Source organism: Molossus molossus, unplaced genomic scaffold, assembly GCF_014108415.1.
Source record: "Molossus molossus isolate mMolMol1 unplaced genomic scaffold, mMolMol1.p scaffold_m16_p_15, whole genome shotgun sequence".
NCBI classification, from domain to species: domain Eukaryota; kingdom Metazoa; phylum Chordata; class Mammalia; order Chiroptera; family Molossidae; genus Molossus; species Molossus molossus.
Window position 1 is genome coordinate 37,672,155 of NW_023425350.1, and position 20,442 is coordinate 37,692,596.

Consider the following 20,442-nt stretch of genomic DNA (forward strand, 5'->3'; position numbering starts at 1 on the left):
GGCTGCTTCTAGTGCCAGACCTGGAGCCACTTAGCCAGAGGTATGGGGCTCATGAGACTACGTACTGTATGTTTGAGAGAATTTAGGAAAGGATCAACTATCTCTTAAAAATATGTTCTCAATTCAATCTGCAACACAAAATAGCTGTACTATATCTTAATTCTGAACTCATTGCTAACTAACTATTGTTAAAAATTGGGTTGAGAGAGACAATATTTAGTGAGAACGGCTCAAAGTGCACACAGGTTATCCATTCCTCCAGATGTTTTAAATCTAGCCCTGGTCAAGTTAGAACAACAGAGACCTGAGTACCTGGACCACATTGTACTGACCACTTAAGAACTGTCTGTACTAAATTATACTTTGGTATGATAGCAAGACTCCACATGCACTGACGATTGGCAAAATAAAGTCCCAAGATACTGTCTAGGAAACTGTTCATTACAACATCCAAGAATAGTTTGACTCCTGAGCAACACGTCCATTTTATCTTCTGAACTCTGTAATCTGCTATCAGTGACTAGAGAGCTCAGTCAGAGCCAAACTTACAGCCTAACAAGTGTCGTATCACCATGACATGCTTCGCCTGACCCGGCTTTAGATCCAACCCATTTTATTTTTCACATTTCTTTTGCTTCCACTTTTAACTTGTTTTACTGTTTTATGATAATCTACATTATAAACTATTTTAAATCCTTTTTAAACAAAGAGAGGAATGTTGAAATAAATAGATCAAGAGTTTCCTAGGGTACTTTTAGGATCCTTTGCAGAATTCAGAGCCATGAAATATTCTTCATAGAATTGTACATATTTGATAATTAAAGATTCAGAATGAACTAAATAAAGCCAAGTTCTTTTATCCATGAGAATGTAATTACTTAGACTTGATCTTGGACAGTTAGCCAGAAACTGTCAAAATTTTTTAATTAAACTATGTGGTAGTTAAACTGATGTTTTTAAGAGGTATAAATAAGGCACACAATCAAAATTATGTGAACAAAATAAAAAACTAAATATGCTGTACACCTGAAATTATTATAAAATAATCTGTCGACTGAACTGAAAAATAACAAATAATTGTTCTTAAAGCTGCAACCAGTCAGTAAATTTTACCTAGCACACATTTTCTTTCTGATACAAGAAAAGTTTCTGAATACAAAGGTGATTCCTCCAGCCTCACTAACATCCAGAATTGTAATGCAGAAGAGGAGCCACTGAAGAGTACCCTGAAACACCAATGTGACAAGGAGAAAAGCACACACTTTTCCTAAGTAGTCTGCAGTAAGAACAGGGTTAAAAAGTCTTTCCAGGATAGGAATAAAACACCTAAAGACCGGACAACACGAGAGCGGATATGGATCAGGATTTCTCAACCTCAGCACTATTGACATTTGGGGCCAGATAGTTCTTTGTTATCGGGGGCTGTTTAGCAGCATGTCTGGCCTCTATCCCCTAGATGGCAATAGTACCCCTACTAATTGTGACAACCAAAAAATGTTTGCAAGACATTGCCAACTATCCCTTGAGGGGGAGGAGACAAAGTCATCATCCCTGTTGAACATCACCACTATGGATGAAATTAACAGCTGCCAGGGATAACTCACTTTCCCAGCAAACAGCACTCCCAAACCCTCTCACCTACTGAACCAAAAAAAAAAACAGAAGGAACAGCAGGAGTTGTAGGAGAAATTACAAGTTCAAATTTTGGATATATCAAAACATGGGATATGCCAAGTGGAAATATTCAAAAGGCAGCTGAATACATGAGACTGGAACCAAGAAGAAAAAGGCTTTTGCAAATCTTCAGCCAAAATAAAATCCTCTTAAGAGATGATGGTTATTACCATACACAATCTCTACCTAGTGCCTAATTAAACAAGAAGCCCTTGATGGAGTCAGTCTATTGCAGAATAATGTACAAATGCACAATTTTTGCCTTCATCTGGACAAACTTGCCATATAAAGTCTTCAGAGTAAACTCTCGCATATCTTTGCTGACACGCTGCAATAAGTTTCCCATTTGGCATATGCTTCTTCTTTGACATTTTGTTCCCAAGTCCACCGCCCCGTATTCTATCTGTTCTGAATAGATCATTGTTCTCTGCTGCTGCAGATGCATAATTAGTAAAAGCAGGTGCAATTCCCAGCAGTAAGAATTGCATGTGAGTTTTCCAACATTACCATTAAAAAAAAAAATCTATACTAGAAGGCTCAGACTCCAGATTACTTTTTTCTTCAACAGAAACCTCTGTAACAGTTTGAATACACCTCAGCTCAAGAGCATATTTTTCTGAATGTCTGCTTTTGATTGAGAAAATTTACTTAAACATAATTTTCCGATAAATAAGACTTTCTTACATATGCATAAATTCACTTGTTAAAACCCTATTCAAGCCCTGGCTGGTTTGGCTCAGCGGTTAGAGCGTCGGCCTGAGGTCCAGAGAGACCCGGGTTCAGTTCCCGCTAAGGGCACGTACCTCGGTTGCAGTTTGTCCACAGCCCTGGTTGGGTCGTGCGGGAGGCGGCCACTCGATGTGTCCCTTTCACATCGATGTTTCTCTCTCTCTCTCTCTCTCTCCCTCCCACTCTATCTGAACAAAAAATGGAAAAATGTCCTCGGGTGAAGATAAAAAAAAAACAACAACCCTATTCTACATGATTTATGCAGTTACATTTCATGTAAAAATAGCAGTGAAGAAATAATTTTCTTAAGACACATAATCTGGTTAACAAAATATAGTTAAAGTAAAGTAAATCTGAATAACAAAATAGGAATACTTTGCATATATTATGTTTAAACTGATTTCCTTGTGTGTGCTCTTCAATTTTTTTAATTAGCTTTAAAACTTTTTTTAAAGAATAGTTTATTGCCCTGGCCGGTTTGGCTCAGCGGTTAGAGTGTCGGCCTGAGGTCCAGAGAGACCCGGGTTCGGTTCCCGCTAAGGGCATGTACCTTGGTTGCAGTTTGTCCCCGGCCCTGGTTGGGTCGTGCAAGAGGCAGCCACTTGATGTGTCCCTTTCACATTGATGTTTCTCTCTCTCTCTCTTCCTCTCTCTCCCTCCCACTCTATCTGAACAAAAAATGGAAAAATGTCCTCGGGTGAGGATAAAAAAAATAAATAAATAAAATAATAGTTTATTAATTTTTAGAGAGAGAGGAAGGGAGAAGAAAGAAACATAGACGTGAGAACACAATATCAAATGGCTGCCTCCTGCAGGCCCCCTGCTAAGGACCGAGCCCACAACCCGGGATGACCAGAAACTGAACCAGTGACCTCTCGGAGCAGAGGACAGCGCCCACCCAACTGAATCAGGGCTTAAAAATTTTTTTAATAATGAGAATAAGTTGAAAATTTGTTTTAAAACAGTCATAAAATATCGATCAATTTGAGGGCAGTCATATTAAATATCAACCAATACACAGAATTTTCACTCAACTCACCTCCATAATTACATTATCAACACATCAGCATACGTGCAGTAAGAACAAGCAGAAATAAACAATGGTAATACCTCCTCTTAGAAATGATAAGATATTTAAGAGAGAACACAAATACAAACATACCCTAAAAAGGAAAATTAAGTTTAGCATTTTTCTGACAAACTAAATATTCACTAACAAGGTTTTTACGTAAACTCACTTTTGTTTACATAAATTCCTTACTAAAAACAAAAGAATATCTTCAAATAAAAGTATCAGTAAATGCCTCCTTTTCTTTATCTGTTCCTTAGGCTAAACTTATAAAATCAGACATGATTTGTGTTGAAGGAAATCACTATGAACTCCCCTCAGTCCCATCCTTTCTCCACATGAAGAAAATGCAAATGATGCCCAATTTAATATGTTCTCCAACAACCCTTATTACTTAATATTTCAACACAGCCAGAGAGGAAGCGAAGAAAAAGTAGTGGAGTGTGTTTTAAGAGTGTCCTTTCTTACCAACATGTTGCTGTAGAGCCCAAGAGGAGTGTGAGGCACGAGCAGAGAGCATCTTTTCGACAGCTGGAGGAAGTCTCCTCCAATTAGTGAACTCCAAAGTGAAGATAAGGATGTCATCGCTGACTGAGTCAATCCTGTATGAGCAAGATGTTAACACACACCATTAGACACCAAATACATCAACTTTCACCCTGAAAACAAACACCACAGACCTATTCTTACAACACCTCAATATGGAAGGCAACAGAAAACTGGGGCACAGAAAATATTCATGTAACTAGAGGCAACTTCAGCAGATATGAATAATCATCTGTTCCCACAGGAAACAGAACTGTGCGCAGCTGTCCAACAGATGACAAGGGGAGGCTCTACTCTTGTACAGTATGGGAACTGTCCTTCCCATTCCCAGCAGCAGTGTGGGGAAAGACAGAGACAGCACCAGTGTCAACAGCGGATTTATCTCCTCCCAACTGGACCATGTGCTTTAATAGTCCTGAAAGGATAAAACCCAAACACCCCAATCCATCCCTAATCTAAGTATACGGGAGATATGGCTTGTTTCTGCCCAACTCCCAGGGAGGTACAACTGTTCTCCTCTAAGAATCTTCCTCATTACAGGTTCAGTTCTAAAGGATGGAGCAGAATCAGTTTCATCTCTAAGAACTGAAAGAAAGTATCCAAGATGAACAGTTCTCCCTCTATTTTTACAAAATAAATTTCAGATTTCCTACCAACCTAGCCCAAAGCGACTTCCCCAAATTTTATCATCACTTGAATCCTAACGAAAAGAGCACTGCTCTAGCAAAGTTTCTGATTTCTAATGCTACCTCCACTACTCACAAACATGTTGCTGAAACTCTTTAAGCCCTTGATCCTGGTCTTCTGACATAAGAACAACACTTAACCTATTTCAGGGCACTAAATGTGAAAATAATATGAGAAAATATAGTAAACATACTTTCAAAACTATAAAATATTACATAAATGTTTGATATTAGAACTGGTTTGAAATTTTCAGTAGGCCTGATAACATGAAAGTTAGTCAATGCTTAAAGAGAACCATACATCCTAAATAAGACTGTCCATCTTGTACTCACTTAGATACTCCCCTACCATCATTCTGTCTGAAGAAAAATAATTACTTCAAAAATAGAAATTCTTTCCAAGGTCATTTTTTAAATTCATTTTTTGGACTCACTACTAAGCAGAGAATAAAGAAAGGGAAAAAATAGAAGGAAAAAAGAAACGGAGCCCTGCATGGTTTGGCTCAGCGGTTAGAGTGTCAGCCTGCAGACCAAACAGTTGTGGGTTCAATTCCAGTCAAGGGCATGTACCTCAGTTGTGGTTCAATCCCTGGCCCTGGTTGGGGTCATGTGGGAGGCAGCCAATCGATGTATCTCTCTCACATCGATGTTTCTCTCTCTCTCTCTCTTCCTCCCTCTCACTCTACCTGAAAATCAATGGAAAAATATCCTCAGGTGAGGATAACAAAATTTTAAAAAAGAAAGAAAATGAACAATACTCGAAACTTGTCATCACAAACACAACTTACTTTTTGTAATTCAGGGTGAAAGTGTCCTTGAAATGACTGATTTGAGTATGAAAATTATTTCCCAAATTCTTAATTCTCTAATGTGCAAACTTCTATATAATAAAGAACCTGGTGTTGCACAAATGCCTTGGGAAAATATTTTACTTCTCAAGAAGCTCTCAGTAAAATCACAACTTATCAGGAAATACTGAGAACAAATAAAATGATAAAATATATTGAAAGGCAAAAAAAATCTTGACTTTCTAGGAACTCCACACCAAAGGTTACTTGGTTCTGGCTCGTTATTTCTTTTTTAACGGTTTCATTTTTCTGTATGAATGTGCTTTAAGTCACACTGGAACCAAACACCTAGTCATTTTTATTCAGTTATCTAAACATACACACGAGAAATGAGTCTGTTTATACAGCTTTAGATAATGTAACTAATCTTACCAATGCTGATAACGCCACTAAAAATGTTTTGTTACCACTACACTGACCATTATGTTGTACAAAGCAGTTGTACAATCATAAATGAGTGAGTTAATCAACCAAATGCACGGATGACATTTAGTTTCTATTACTTACGTATTACATTCGGATGGAGGTACACACCTAGCCTTGCATTTAAAGTTAAAAAATATTTCAACTCTGTAGATTATATTGTGATGGGCAATTATTCAGCCAGACATATTTTTAAAGAACATTTAAGGCAAAAAATACCTAGGAAAGACATTTATAATTTACATGACAAAGATTAAGCAACAGACTTACATGTGATATAAATAAAATATAACCAAAATCCACTTTAACAGCATACTGGAATTTTATGGGAGAATTTTTCTTATAACAGCTCTATCTATGAATGTAAATTTGATCAAAGAAAGCAAAACATTTATCATATTCAGTGTAAACACTGGCTTTATCCATTCAATAAAAGATCGGTGAACAAAAATTTGACCATGTTAAGCACTTTTATTGCTGAAGTGAAATTTTCTAGTGTATTTTTCCTAATGAATATAAAGTTACCAAACTTACCCCTTCTGAGTAAACTATATGCAACTGGCATTGTCAATCTTAACAGCTGCAAGTTTTACAATTTACTTCAAAACAATTTGAAGTTTACTGGTTCTTAACTCTTGTCTGTCTAACCCATCCAATAAATATAGCTCACACCATATTTAGAGGATTACCACAAAAATTTTCAAATGGACTATTCACATGGGGGGGGGGGCTCTATCAGAACTAGGATGGGAGAGTATATTTTACAAAGCCTTCTAGCAGAATAAATCTAAATAATTCCCTCTCCTTCCAGTAGTCTATGTAATTGGCTGAGCAGAGGAAAGGATAAAAGGCAATGTTTAATTTTTTTCCCTGATAGGTGCTTCCTAATTTAGGAACAAAAAGGAATAAGATAAACTGTCACAGATCCCTCAGGTAGGGGCAAGGGATTAAGATACCTGAAATTGGTAAGTGTGTGGAGAAAAAGGGACTCTAGTGCACTGCTGGTGTGAATGCAGACTGGTGCAGCCACTATGGAAAACAATATAGCATTACCTTAAAAAATTAAAAATTGAACTGCCATTTGACCCAGTGATCCCAATTCTAGAGATATACTCTAAAAATTTAAAACACCAATCAGAAAGAATATATGCACCCCTATGTTCATAGCAGCACTATTTACAATAGGTAAGATCTGGAAACAGCCCAAATGTCCATCACTAGACGAGTGGATAAAAAAAGCTGTGGTGCATCTACATAATGGAATACTATGCAGCTGTTAGAAAAAAAAAAAAAAGATCTCTTACCCCTGTAAGGGACCTGAAGAATATTATGCTAAGTGAAATAAGCCAATCAGAAAAAGAGAAGTATCACATGATCTCACTTATTTAGTGATCTCACTTTTTAATCTTTGTCACTTATTAGAATATAATGAACAAAATAAGCTGATGAACAAAATAGATCCAGAGACATGGAAGTAGGAAACAGACTGACAAACCTCAGGGGAAAGGGGGGGGGGGGCATGTGAGGGTGGGAAGGGATAAACCAAAAAACTTATATGCATATAGACGTAACCAATGGACACAGACAATAGTGTGGTGAAGGTGGGTGGGGGTGGGGCTGGAGTGGGGAGGAGGGGGAAAAGGAGGGACATCTGTTAATAAAAAGATTAATTGACTAAATTTTAAAAAAGGATACCTGAAATCAAGTGAGGTAACCACCACATCCCTGTGGATGTGCAGGGCTAAGGCAGCACAGCACAGTGGTTAGAAAGACAGACTTGAGCCAAACTATAAGACAACCTGGATTCAAAACTTAGCTCTAGTACTAATTAGCTGAGTAAACTTGGCAAGTATGTTAATCACTGTACCTCAATTTCTCCTTTGTAAAGTAAAAATAATAGTATCCAGTGTATTTGATAGAAAATAAGTTAATACAGTAAAGAACTTAAAATAGTGCCTACCATGTGTTAGGTAGTATTCTAAGTGTTGGTTAAAGAAATAGATTAGAAACCAGAAACACATACTAGAAACCAGAGAACTGAAAGTAATGTGGAGCTGAGTCGGCAGCTTCAGTAGACGAGAAAGCAGGTGCCTCGGGACGAGAACCAACGGAGGGAAGAAAGGAAAGGGGACACACTGTCAAGGCTGCTCACAGCTCCCCACGTTTGGGGCTGGATTTCCAGCTGTGGTCAAGGGGTGAATCCTAGAATGGTGAGGGGCAACTGCTGCCAGCTGTCAGGAGCCCAAACACAACAATAAAATTCACTAAGTAAAATGGGAAGGGTACTTAAATAGCTTTGTTAATAGCTAGATTCAGCATTCATTAGCGAGTGTTTATATCTCCCTTGCGTGTGTGTATTTGTTAAGACAAATATACATATATGAGTAACTTTTTAAAAAATCAGAGATTTCTCAAAAAACTGTCAACAATCTTTCATTCAATTACCTTAAAAATACAATGTTTTGGTGAAAATTTATTGAAAAACTGTAGAGGAAATTGCAACAATGAGCACTTGACAGATAACGATGTATTAATCAGGTGCTGGAGAAAGCAGCAAATACAATCAGGGACTCAACCTGTTGTAAACCAATCAAAAAGTACAGTGGGGATGAGAATTGTGTCTAAGCTCTGCTTTTGCTTCTGTAGTCCTCAAACCAGCTACCACACAGCCCTAGGCATAAAACCTCTGCTTAGTGACAATTTCTGAATAATTTACAATGGCAGACATAATAAAAAGGTGAAATACTGGAATACTGCCAAATAAAGACCTGTTCTTCACCTACAGATGGAGAAGCCACCAGGTGGAAGACGGTCTCCAGCAATCCAAAGCAGATTTACAAGTAGGGACCATTCAGTTGCCTGCGTGATCCCCAAAGAGGACTGCTTTTGAAAAGATAAATAAGATATCAAAGCACTTTTCTGCTGACACAGAAAATCTCAGTATTTGTCTCAGTCTTGTTATTTTAGTAAATGGTAGTTTTTATTTAATTATGTTTTAAATACATAGATATATATATTTTTAAAGTAGTATAGATGTCCCCCTTTTTGGCAGTTTTTAAAACACAAAAATTAAGCCTTCTGGAATGTTTTATTGAAATTTTATAAAATACCCGTCCTCTATTTTCCTGGAAACATTTATTCTATTTTCTCACTTGACTTGAATTATCAGGCCAAAGAGTTTTCTCACTACTACAACTACGTTCTCAGCCCCAACTAGACACTAACAACATTTGCAAAGGCTAGAAGGTATAGAAACAGTTCTCTTCTTGCCCAAGAAAAATCCTGACCCAACTTTCATATAATCACCCATAGAGGCTACCCTTCTGAGAAACTACCTAAAGTAAACAAGTTACGTCCTCAGCTACTTCAGAAATCAGTGTTTATTAAAGGAGGCAAAGTTCAAATCAACAAGATGCTGTAGAACAGGAGCGCTCAATCTAGCTAAAGGATAACAGAAATCTACAAGCCGCTACAACCACCTGTCAGAGGCATTTTCACAGGAGCATGAGGGGTGGCCTAAGGAAAATATCCTTCTCAGGAGAGTTTATGGGTATCCATCTCTTTCTACTCCCTTCCAGTCACCTCCTTCCTACCTTTTACCAGGAATCTACCCCTATAGTCAATCTTGCTATTAGCAGCTCCCCAGGCCAGCCATCACAGTCAAACACACACACGCCCTCATCCCAACACAGGGTATTAAGAAATTATACTCTTAAAAAGAGTATAGTCACTCAAAAAAGGTAAGGCCCACTATTGTAGGATTTCTTACCAAGAACTGCATAGAAGATTCAATGGGTCAAATCCAGCAAGAAGGAGAGATGGCAACCACTCCTTATATTTTGTCTGTGCTTTAATTGCATGATTTATAAATTCAGATATACAGTCCCATGGTGCCAGTGGGCAGCCTTTCTTCAAAAAGTAACGAAATACTGAAAACTTCTCATACTTCAGGCAGTATGCCAAATGAAGTTCATTTAGCTGGACTCCGTATTTCAAAAGAATATTCACAATTCCAAAGAATTCACAGCTCCAACACAAAAAAAGAAAGAAAGAAAGAAGTTAGACTTTTATATAAAAAATAAATGTTACAAATCATTAATAGTAGTTACAGCTGGAAAATAAGAACAGCAGATGGGAAACTAGACGGTTTTTACATTTCTAGTGGATTTGAGAGTGGGGCACTCGGGGAAAAGGAGGGTTTTATTTTTTAATTTAGACCCTCCTGCGTGGTTTTTAATTTTCAACTATAAACAGATAGTACCCTTAGAATTCTAAATATTCATCTTAAGCAAATAATTTTAAAGATTTTCATTAACAAATAGAAAACTCTTCTCAAAACATATTTTTGTACAATTAAGTATCTCTACTACAAAATACTTGCTAAATAAAGTTATTGAACAATGTGATCTGTCTCTAAAGACAGATAATTCATTCTAGGAATCACCAAAATACCATTTCCTTTAGCAATTACCTTAGTCAATGTCCCCTTTACTTTCAAATTTCTAATGGTAAAAAACAATCACACAGAAAAGCTTTTTTTAATGAACAAACATTTAACTTATTGCTTTATTTCTAAATTAATCTACTTTATCATATACTTTTACAGAGTAAAAAAATGTATATCGTTTTGTACTTATTGTTTTATTTTTATATTTTATCATCCAATACTGGTAAGTTATGGTGAAACTGATTGAAAATAATAAGTGCAATCCTTTTTTGAGAGAGCTAATTGGCAAGATGTACCCAAAGAGGTATCAGAGCAAAGCTGTAAGAGCACAGACTGCAGCAGCCTGCTCGGCCACTTGCTAGCTATCTGACTTGGAACAAGGCACTTAACCTTGCTGGCACACAGAATTAGCACTGTGTGAGTATTTGGAAAATAAATTATATGTAAAGTAAAATACCATATAAATTAAAATAAAATATAATAAACATAAATCATGGGAATTTATCCAGGAGATAATTTTTTTTTAAGTATATACTATTGCACAAATATGTTAACCATAGTTTTATCTATAATAGCCTTTAAAAAGAAAGTACCTAAACGTTCAACAGTAGAGGAGCAGGTAAGTACAAAACACGATATACTCATCAAAAATTGCAATTATGATGGTTGTATGACCACATTTAAAAAACTTTATAGTATAATTTTAACTGTAATAAAGCTCAGTAAACACGTTTATTATATAGATAACTGTGAAAGAAATATGCAATAAAATTATTCCTTTGAAACTGACATTAACACTATTTTAAACAAATAAAAAATATTTAATTAATCATAGTATTGTAGAATCTAAATAAGAGGCACCACAGATAAATATAAAATGTTCAAACCATTGTCATGTGAGACCAACTACTTCTGAAGACTTGCTATAAAACTTGAAATCAAGGTTTTAAAGAAGCTAAAACACTATCCAGTCAGCCCTCATTTATCGTGGTTACTCAGTTCCAGACTCTACCGCGATAAATGAATTTCCGTGAAGCAGGATCCTTTATTTATTATTACTATAGTATAGTATTCGAAAAAAACGCGATAGAGTGAAGTCGCGAAAGTCGAAGCCCGAAGTGGTGAGGGACAATTGTATATGTTGGTAAAATATCATCTAACTCCTGTATATTCTTATAAACCTACATTTATTCTCCAATAAGTGTACTTTTTTTTAGTTAAAAGATTAAACAGTATTCTTTTTACTTTTAATTATCTGCACAGCAATTAGAAAAAATCTGTAATTCTAAAATTTGTTTTTAAATGTTTGCAACTCATGTGGCAAACTGTTTTCTTGTTGCTTTTTAAATACTCACCTGAGGATATTTTTCTACTTACCCTCAGATGGGGGGGGGGGGTGGAATCGATGAGAGACATAGACTGGTCGCCTCCTGCACCACCCCGACCAGGTACCGAATCACAACTGAGGTTTACGTGCTCTTGACTGGAGTTCAACCCAAGACTCTGGTCCTTGGGCCAACGCTCTAACCGCTGAGCCAAACCAGCCAGGACTAAAATTTCTTTATAAAAATTAATAACTTTGTTGTCTACTAGTTGCTATTTGTTCCTGATAAGAAGTCCATCATTCAGGCCACTGTTCTTGCAAACAGCCCTCTATGTTTGTATTTTTCCCGCTGGCTGTTTTCAAACACGGGAAAGCTGAGAGAATTTGTTGCCAGCATTCCCTGCACTGCAAGAAATGCTAAAGGATATACTTCTGACTGATGGTTCTGAACCGTTATCACCAATTTATTTCAACCATTTCGACCTCATTTAACTAGGTTCTCATTCTTTTGCCTGCAGTTATTACTTGTTTATTCCACCATAGAACAGACAAGCTACATATAGACTGTTGAACACGTTTCAAAAAATATGCAGGAAGACTGTGAGAACTCAAGACACTGCCTCATCACAAACGTGAAATACAATTCTCAGGAAGCCTGGCAACTTTCAAGGCATGTGTGTTTACATGTGCAATTCAGGGACTGGCTAAATTCTTCCCTCTGAAACCATCTTTAATGCTTTGAAACCATCAATAGCCTAACCATAGATACTTGGGCTCTTAATGATTTAGAACATACTTTTGCTACAGAATACAAAGGTAAATGTGAGTCATAAATACACCCTATTAGATTAAGTGCTACAGATTTTCCATTTAGAAAAAACTACAAAACTAAGAAGAGGCTTTCGTATTAAAATTTCAACACAGCACCCAGACATGTGGCTCATGCTAAGAAATATTTAAGAACAAGGCCAAAAGATAAACCATCCATCTCTAAAATGTGAGAGAAACATGTGCGTGTATAATTCCCTATAACCACAAAGTTTCAGTATTTATTCTGCATTAGGCACTATGTTAAATCTTTTTACATGAAAGATGTGCCTTAACCCTCACAATAACCCTAAGAATAAGATCTATTATCTCCATTCTAGATGCAAAACTTAAAGCTTAGTTATAGAGCTAGTAATTGGTAGAATTGTGATAACAATGTCAAACCAAAATCTGACAGTGAATATGATAGAGCAAATATCTGAAACATCTCCCCTCTATTATGAAAACTGAACACTTTCACGAAGTAGTCAAATTGAAGAAGACTTTAAGGCCAGACCTCTGTTTCCCAAAGTATGATGCATGAAACATTAGTCCCTGAAAATGATCCATAAGAAAAAGACTCCGAAATGAAAATAGTTGTGAAACCCTGTAGTACAGAGTGAGTCTGGAAAAGAAATATAGGATGAACATATTTTTAAACAGTACGTTAGGTATATTTTCAAATTATATGCTAAACTATTTTTCTTTAACCTCCAGATACCTGAGAAGCAGCTCTAATATTAAATCAAATAATCCAATTAACCTTAAATAAGCACAATAAAGAGTACAAAATGCGCCCAAAATCTATAAACACAGGAACAATAGTATAATTATTGTAAACATAAGTTCATCCTATGTTTCCGATATTTTCAAACTTTTGTAGATTCATTCATTCACCTTAGGAATTCACAAACCACCAACATAAGAAAACTTCTTAGAAGCCCTTCAAGAAAGAAAGCTATTTAACATTACTTAGCCCTGTTTCCCAAACTTAATTAACTATTTTATCCCATGTAATACCTATTAACAATCTACAGAATTAGTATTCTACAAAAAAAACACTTTGGAAAACCCACCTCTAATCGTCTTCCAATTACCATATTGCCTTATGTTAGAGGAGACAAAAGCACACTCCTAAAAAGACTCATAAAACTGCCTACTGTTACATTATTAACCAATTTCCAACAAAACTACGTATTATGGCAAATACTAAACTGGAGAATCATACAACTTTGTCGGCCTGCGCTGAGCTTCTGAGAAGGCTGAAGGTCTCAAATGCATGTGCAAGCTCCAGAAACGCAAGCAACTTCAGTGCTCCATGTGACCTTGATTATTACACGGCATTGAGCAACAGCAGCCCCTAGGGCTTAGATAACCTTTGGTTAAATGATAAATTTCATGAACAGATTCAGAAGAAAACAGTGCATTTTATTTAACCCTTGTAGGACATTTGGTGCTATCCAAAACATTCACAGAGACACATGGTTACCAGCTAGGCTACCAAGGCAAGAAGGGTTATTACTGATAATACAGCCACAACACAATTACTAGATCAAAAAAACAAGGTAGTAGTTTTATGTATGAAACCAAAAGTATAAATAAACATTATGGACTATCTGAACCCACAGATGTTTTCTAATCATGGACATTCTGGATAGGACCAACTATCAAAGACCTTTAGATGAGGACCTAATGTGTCCAAGGACATTTCAGACAAGACCAAATTTCAAGAACCCTTTTGCTCTGGCAGGTAGTTCAGCTGATTGGAGTGTCATCCCAATACACCAAGGTTGTATGTTCCATCCCTGGTCAGGGCACATACAAGATCCAATCAATGAATGTATAAATAAGTGGAACAACAAATCAACATTTTATTCTCTCTCTCTCTCTCTCTCTCTCTCTCTCTCTCTCCCCCTTTCTCTTTCTAAAGGAAAAAAAAAAAAATGAATACTTTTTTTTTTTTTAATTTCAAGGACCTTTTGGCTTAGACCCAAATGCCTCAGTGGACATTTTGGACAGGACCAAATGTCTGCTAATCTGTTTAATATAAATATCAATAACTAAGTGTGACACATTAAGAGACTGCACATTATATAACAGTGAAAATTATCAAATACTGAGAAAAAGGAGAGGTTTAAAACCTTAAAAAGCAATGTCTAGACCTTATCTTTAGGCCTGTACATTTTCCATTACTCTTCTCTTTGAAGTTAGAAAATGTGCACAGAAACAGTGTCCAGACAAAAAGCAGCACAGTAGTCCGGCCAGTGTGGCTCAGTGGTTTAGCATCGACCCATGCACCAAGAGGTCACCGGTTTGATTCCTGGTCAGGGCACATGCCCAGGTTGTGGGCCCAATCCCCAGCGGGAGGCATGCAGGAGGCAGCCAATCGATGTTCTCTCTCATCAATGTTTCTACCTCTCTCCCTCTCCCTTTTTCTCTCTCTAAAATCAATAAAGAAAAAAAAAATTTAAAAAGCAACACAGTAAAAGAAAATTCAACAAGTTAACAAGATTTATTTTAAACAAACAAAAATAGGCAAATATCTTAAGCATTTTATGCTTAATTAGACAACAAAATATCTAACCAACTTTTTAGCTGAATGATCAAAGGCCATATAAGTTTTACCGAATAGCTTTCAGCCATTTGCTGAAAACAAAAGACATTAGGTCCTTTCAGATGTACCTATGTGTGATATGATGACAAGAAAGGACACAACAATTTCTACTCAACGAATATGCTAACAATGACCACTATCAATTCGAAGGACAAAAGCAGGTTAGTTAAGCTATTATCTCCTCCTACAGTCATATATAAAAGGCACTAATATTTGTTCAGATTATCCTAAACTTTTTCAACTTCCCTCTTTTATACATTCTAGTTAAAGGAGTCTTTTTCTTATATTTTCTCATTTCAGTTGAATTACTCAACTGTGCCCTTGAAAGACTGGCTTTCATGTCACTGTAGCTGTTAACTTTTTAGCTCCGAGGGACAAAGCTCTTGTGCAGCGGTGGAGGAGACACTTCTCCATCATGCCTTGCAGTGCTGAGAGGAGCTAAAGGTCACTGTGCTTCAAATGGAAGCTCATCGTCTCAAAGGGATAACCAGCAAAAATGTTTCAGGATGCTAATCCTGAGCTAAAATGTTAAATCAACTGAATAAAACAATAAAGAAAGGAAAGTGTAAAACTCACAGCCATTATTTACATTAATTTTTTTCATTATCTTGTGATATTTTAATTGTACTATTTGTAAAAGCAGACAGAAGTTCACTAAAACACACCAGGCCAATAGTGCAAAAGGGCCACAAATACTAAATATCTACATCTCAGAGAAATACCAAAAAATATACAAATGAGAAAACAAAAGTTTTTAACTCATTAACACCTAAAGTTAATAAATTTTTTGTTTTAAATGTTGCCCAGGCCAGTGTGGCTCAGTGGTTGGGCATAGTCCCGTGCACCAAAAGGTTGCTGGTTCGATTCCCGGTAGGGCACATGCCCAGGTTACAGCTCAGTCCCAACAGGATGCATGCAGGAGGCAGCAGATGAATGTTTCTCTCTCACATAGATATTCTCTCTCTCCTTCTCCCTTCCTCTTTCTCTAAAAATCAATAAAAGTTCTGTGTTTGGTTTGGATCAGCAGTTAGAGCGTAGGCCAGCAGACCAAAGAGTCATGGGATCAATTCTGGTCAAGGACACATACCTCGGTTGCAGTTGTCATGGTCAGGGTTGTGTGGGAGGCAGCCAGTCAATGTGTCTCTCTTCTCTCTCCCTCCCACTCTGTCTGAAGATAAATGGAAAAAATATCCTCAGGTGAGGATTTAAAAAATAAATAAAAATATTTTTAAAAATAAGAAATATGTTGATTAAATATTTTTATAGAACAATCTTACACCTAACATTACTGTAACAACACATTGTTGCTATAAAAATTTCAAAACTTACGCCACTAAACTTATCTCATTATCTATTACTAAATCTCTCTAAACCTAATAATTAATTTTGGAAAATGGGGTTTTCCAACTTCCCTGGTACCATTATTGTGACCGAAACTCAAATTATCATTAATAACTGCTAAATGGAATATAGGAAATAATACACTATTTCATTAAGGATCAATAGAACATGATCGTTATTTTAAATAAAAACTATATTAAATTATCCTTGCTTTTTAAATGGGGATTCTAGTTAATTAATTCAGGTATGTTATTGTAGAACAGTGATTTTCAACTCGTGTGCCACAAAAATTTTTAAAACATGCAATACCTGGCTACTTAGTCAGGGGCACTGACCTCTTTTCCCTTAAAATGTCAAATTAAACAATGACAACAGCTAGCACAATAGCCACCCAGTGTGAATGAACAGAAGTATATCTATTTTTTTTTTTTTTGTTGGACTGGCAGAAAATATAACATATTTTTTGGTGTGCCACATAATTTTTGTAGTTTATGTGTGCCATGAGATGAAAAAGGTTGAAAATTGCTGCTGCAGAGAATCTAAAATTTAAGATGCATATTTATTGAAAAAAATAACAAAAAATTAACAAATTTTTTTCTCCAAATACCCAGCTACATTACCCTCTTGATAGACTAAAACAAAACCTACTAGGAGAATGTCTGTTTTCTTTCTTGATCAGCAAAGTTTTTAAGAGTCCCAAAATAATCAAATGGTTTTCACATTACATGTACAATGATGGACATGCAAACTAATTGCCAGACATTAGCTAATATCAATGTAGTACAGAGACTAAAATTTTAATTTACATTGTTTTCTAGATAAACAAAGGATGGTAGGGAGAAGAAAATTAATCTTGATATTCTTCTACTCTGTGACAAAAATTGTGCTATGTGCTATACTTAAGTCAACTCCTTTACATACACACATTAAATGCAAGCATATGGGATTATGATACTACCGTCTTTTAGATTTAGCCCTTGGGAAAGGTTTCTCTTCAATTAAATTATCCACAAAGTAGGTAAAAATGGCAAAGATGTATTAAAATTAAGTCTACTGCCACGGATCCCAGGTAAATGAAAAGTCAATTAGAAAGACTAGAAGGCTGTCAACAATAAAGATAAATTAAAAAAGAAAGACGGACTAGGAGAAGGTACCCTCTTGAAACAAATATATTGATGTTTTAGCTTTTTCTCTTGGGAAATGATCACATTTTACTGGTTATTCACATGCCAAGTAATTTTAGACTGTATTCTGGACACTGTAACTGTTATTGTAAAGACTCTGAGTCCTGTTACAATCCTCTCAAGAATATTGATTTTTGTTGGTTTATTTATTCGAGCAGGCATAAAACCTAGTTAGATTCACACTGCAATTATTTTTTAAAACCGCTTAATTTCCACCAACTTTATTTCCATTTTGTTGAGTTTGTGTAAGAGCAGCCTAAGACCACTCGGTGGGTATCCCTACCCATTCAGTGGCCTGAGCAGTGGGGGCTGCAGACCAGTCTTCGTGTCAGGCTGGGCTCTCCAGTGCTCAACAGGCACAGAGGACACCTAAGCCTTCAGACCAGTCTGAGGACCCAGGTTGAAGAGCAATGAACTCAGGAGCTGGAGCAGTGCATTCACCCCCAAACTCCTCCTTGGTCACAACCTTGTCAGCATCACCGGCTCTTACTTTTCAATCTCCTCAAGATCTCTGTAGAAGCAGTGATTAGACATGACCTTCCACTGGTGTCCACGGGAGATGGTGCCACACATGTGCAGAACTTCCCAGGCCAGAGCATCCACCACATCAGACCTACTGAGTAAGCTTCCTTGTTGTTGCATGGGATGGCAACATCCACATACAGCAGAGGAGAGTGTGGGTCACACATACAGAGAATAGTGGGCAGATCAACATAAAATGTCTCTGAGAGAGGCAGGTGGCTCAGCCCTGGGACCAGTCACCACCAGAAGTCTTGGCTCCCGGAAGGCTGCCTGGACCCGGTCAGGGAAGGTTCCAGGGGTGAAGCAGTGGCTCCACTGGCAGCAGCGAAGTTCAGCGCAGTCTGCTGGCCTCGGGATGACACTGACATCTGCCAAATTTTCAGTGGCAACAATGCAGGAGTTGCCAGCAAAGGCTTCTCCCAGGTGCTCCTCAGATTTATGATGCAGATGTCATCACTTTTCCTTCTGTAGATGTACTGTTCCATTTGGAAGTCAGGGCTGGTGCCACCTAAGTGGGTTCCTGAAGCAAGGATTTGAGGACATCCTCCTCCTTCATTTGCAGGATATCAAGGGCTCTGGACATTGTGCAGTTCCCCTTTAAGTTACAACAGGAACCCAGATCAATGCTCTATAGACCCCACTGTAGGTAGCACAGAACAGCCAGATTGCAATTTCTGTTTCACCTTCCACAGATAGTAATTCCAATGTCAGTTCAGTTCTTAAAGCCTTTGCTACACTGCTCTGGGTCTGGTCCCATGAAACGTGCCATTCGGGGTTAAGCTGAGACTTGGGTCACAGTTTAAAACTTGTTTTCAACAATTTGGGTCTGTGCTGCTCATTCAAAGCTTGGGGTGAGCTTGGGACATATGGAGGCTCATACCCAGGATTAGAGGATCCCCTTTCTCCAGTCCTCTCTTCTCCAGGACTCCCCTCACATTCTCTGTCCCACATGGCTCTATTTATCTGGTTCCTCAGGGTTAACAGAAGTATGTATTATATGTTATATGTTATGTGTTATATGTTATACTCTAATAAGTTGATGAGGCATGAGCTTAGCTGCTGTGACTGGAAAAAACAAAGATATCATTCCTCCTAAAGGTAAGATGAAGGTCAAAAACAGACTATCGTTATATTGGACACACACATACAAACTATCCAAAATCATTATGTTCTGATCTAATTTCCGAAAGTTCAGTTCGACTGACCTAATAATAAAATATAAGAGAGATATAAATAGAGAAAGACATGAAAACAACTAAAGTGATCAAAGCAGCCGTACTGAAGGTAAACTGAAGTGTTTAGAAAGACAAAACTTGAGAAGAACTTCTATGAAATCATGAAAGTTACACAGAGCAGGTTTCAGATACTCTGGATCAACCAAAGCCACAAACATTCAGACTATAAAATATACCTGGAAGCTTAAATTCAGAATAAATAAAATGAACTATTTTACATAACAAAATGTTAAGAGATGGTAAAGACTGAAAAAGCTTAGTAAATAAGCTTCTGATAAATACTTAAATTAAATTGTGATTAACAATCCATATGTGAATTCAGGAAAGTCAATGAAATCTGAAGTATGACTGCAACCTCTTTTGCATCATTAAAAACAATAGCATCTATCTACACGACTCATCCCATTAGTGGCTGAACCACAGATATTACTTAACATAGCTTTCCTTACACATAGCCTTATTCTTACTGTGTATTTTAAAACTTTAGGAGTCTTATATACAAATATTGGTCAGAAGCTAATAAAACAGCAGTAATTCATTTCTTCATAGGATCATGGCAAGTTATCAAATATTTTTAAGACTTTAACTTAATTACTCTAACTCACATAAAAAATGCTACACACCAAATGCAATAATACCTACAAAACTTATTTTTAGGTTTATAGAAAGTCTTATAAATATAAATTTCAATTAGTAAATAATCTGAAACATAGTCAATGTCTTATTTGATAATCATTTTTAATTCTTTTTCCCCCCATCTTTAATGGGGGTACAATTCACAAGTAAGACTGTAAGATATTTAAAGTGTACAAAATGATGCCCTGGCTGGTTTGGCTCAGTGGTACAGTGTCAACCCTCAGACCCATGAGCCGCAAGTTCGATTCCAGCCAAGGGCACATACCTCAGTTGCAGTTCGTCCCTGGCCCTGGTTGGAGTCATGCAGGAGGCAGCCAACTGATGTGTCCCTCTCATTGATGTTTCTCTCTCTCTCTC

The 20,442-nt window shown here is 36.9% G+C and overlaps 1 protein-coding gene and 1 pseudogene across 8 annotated transcripts in view; both read right to left on the reverse strand.

Annotated features, from left to right (window-relative positions):
• Positions 1-20,442, reverse strand: part of ASB3 (ankyrin repeat and SOCS box containing 3) — a 110,740-nt gene that overhangs the window by 12,374 nt on the left and 77,924 nt on the right. For all 8 annotated transcript variants that reach the window (XM_036262156.1, XM_036262148.1, XM_036262154.1 and 5 more), the window contains 2 exons: positions 9,745-10,002; positions 3,941-4,074 (listed from right to left, as the gene is read on the reverse strand). In XM_036262156.1, the coding sequence (XP_036118049.1) occupies positions 3,941-4,074; positions 9,745-10,002 (392 nt within the window). The remainder of the gene's footprint in view (positions 1-3,940; positions 4,075-9,744; positions 10,003-20,442) is intronic.
• Positions 17,949-19,161, reverse strand: LOC118630426 (annotated as a pseudogene).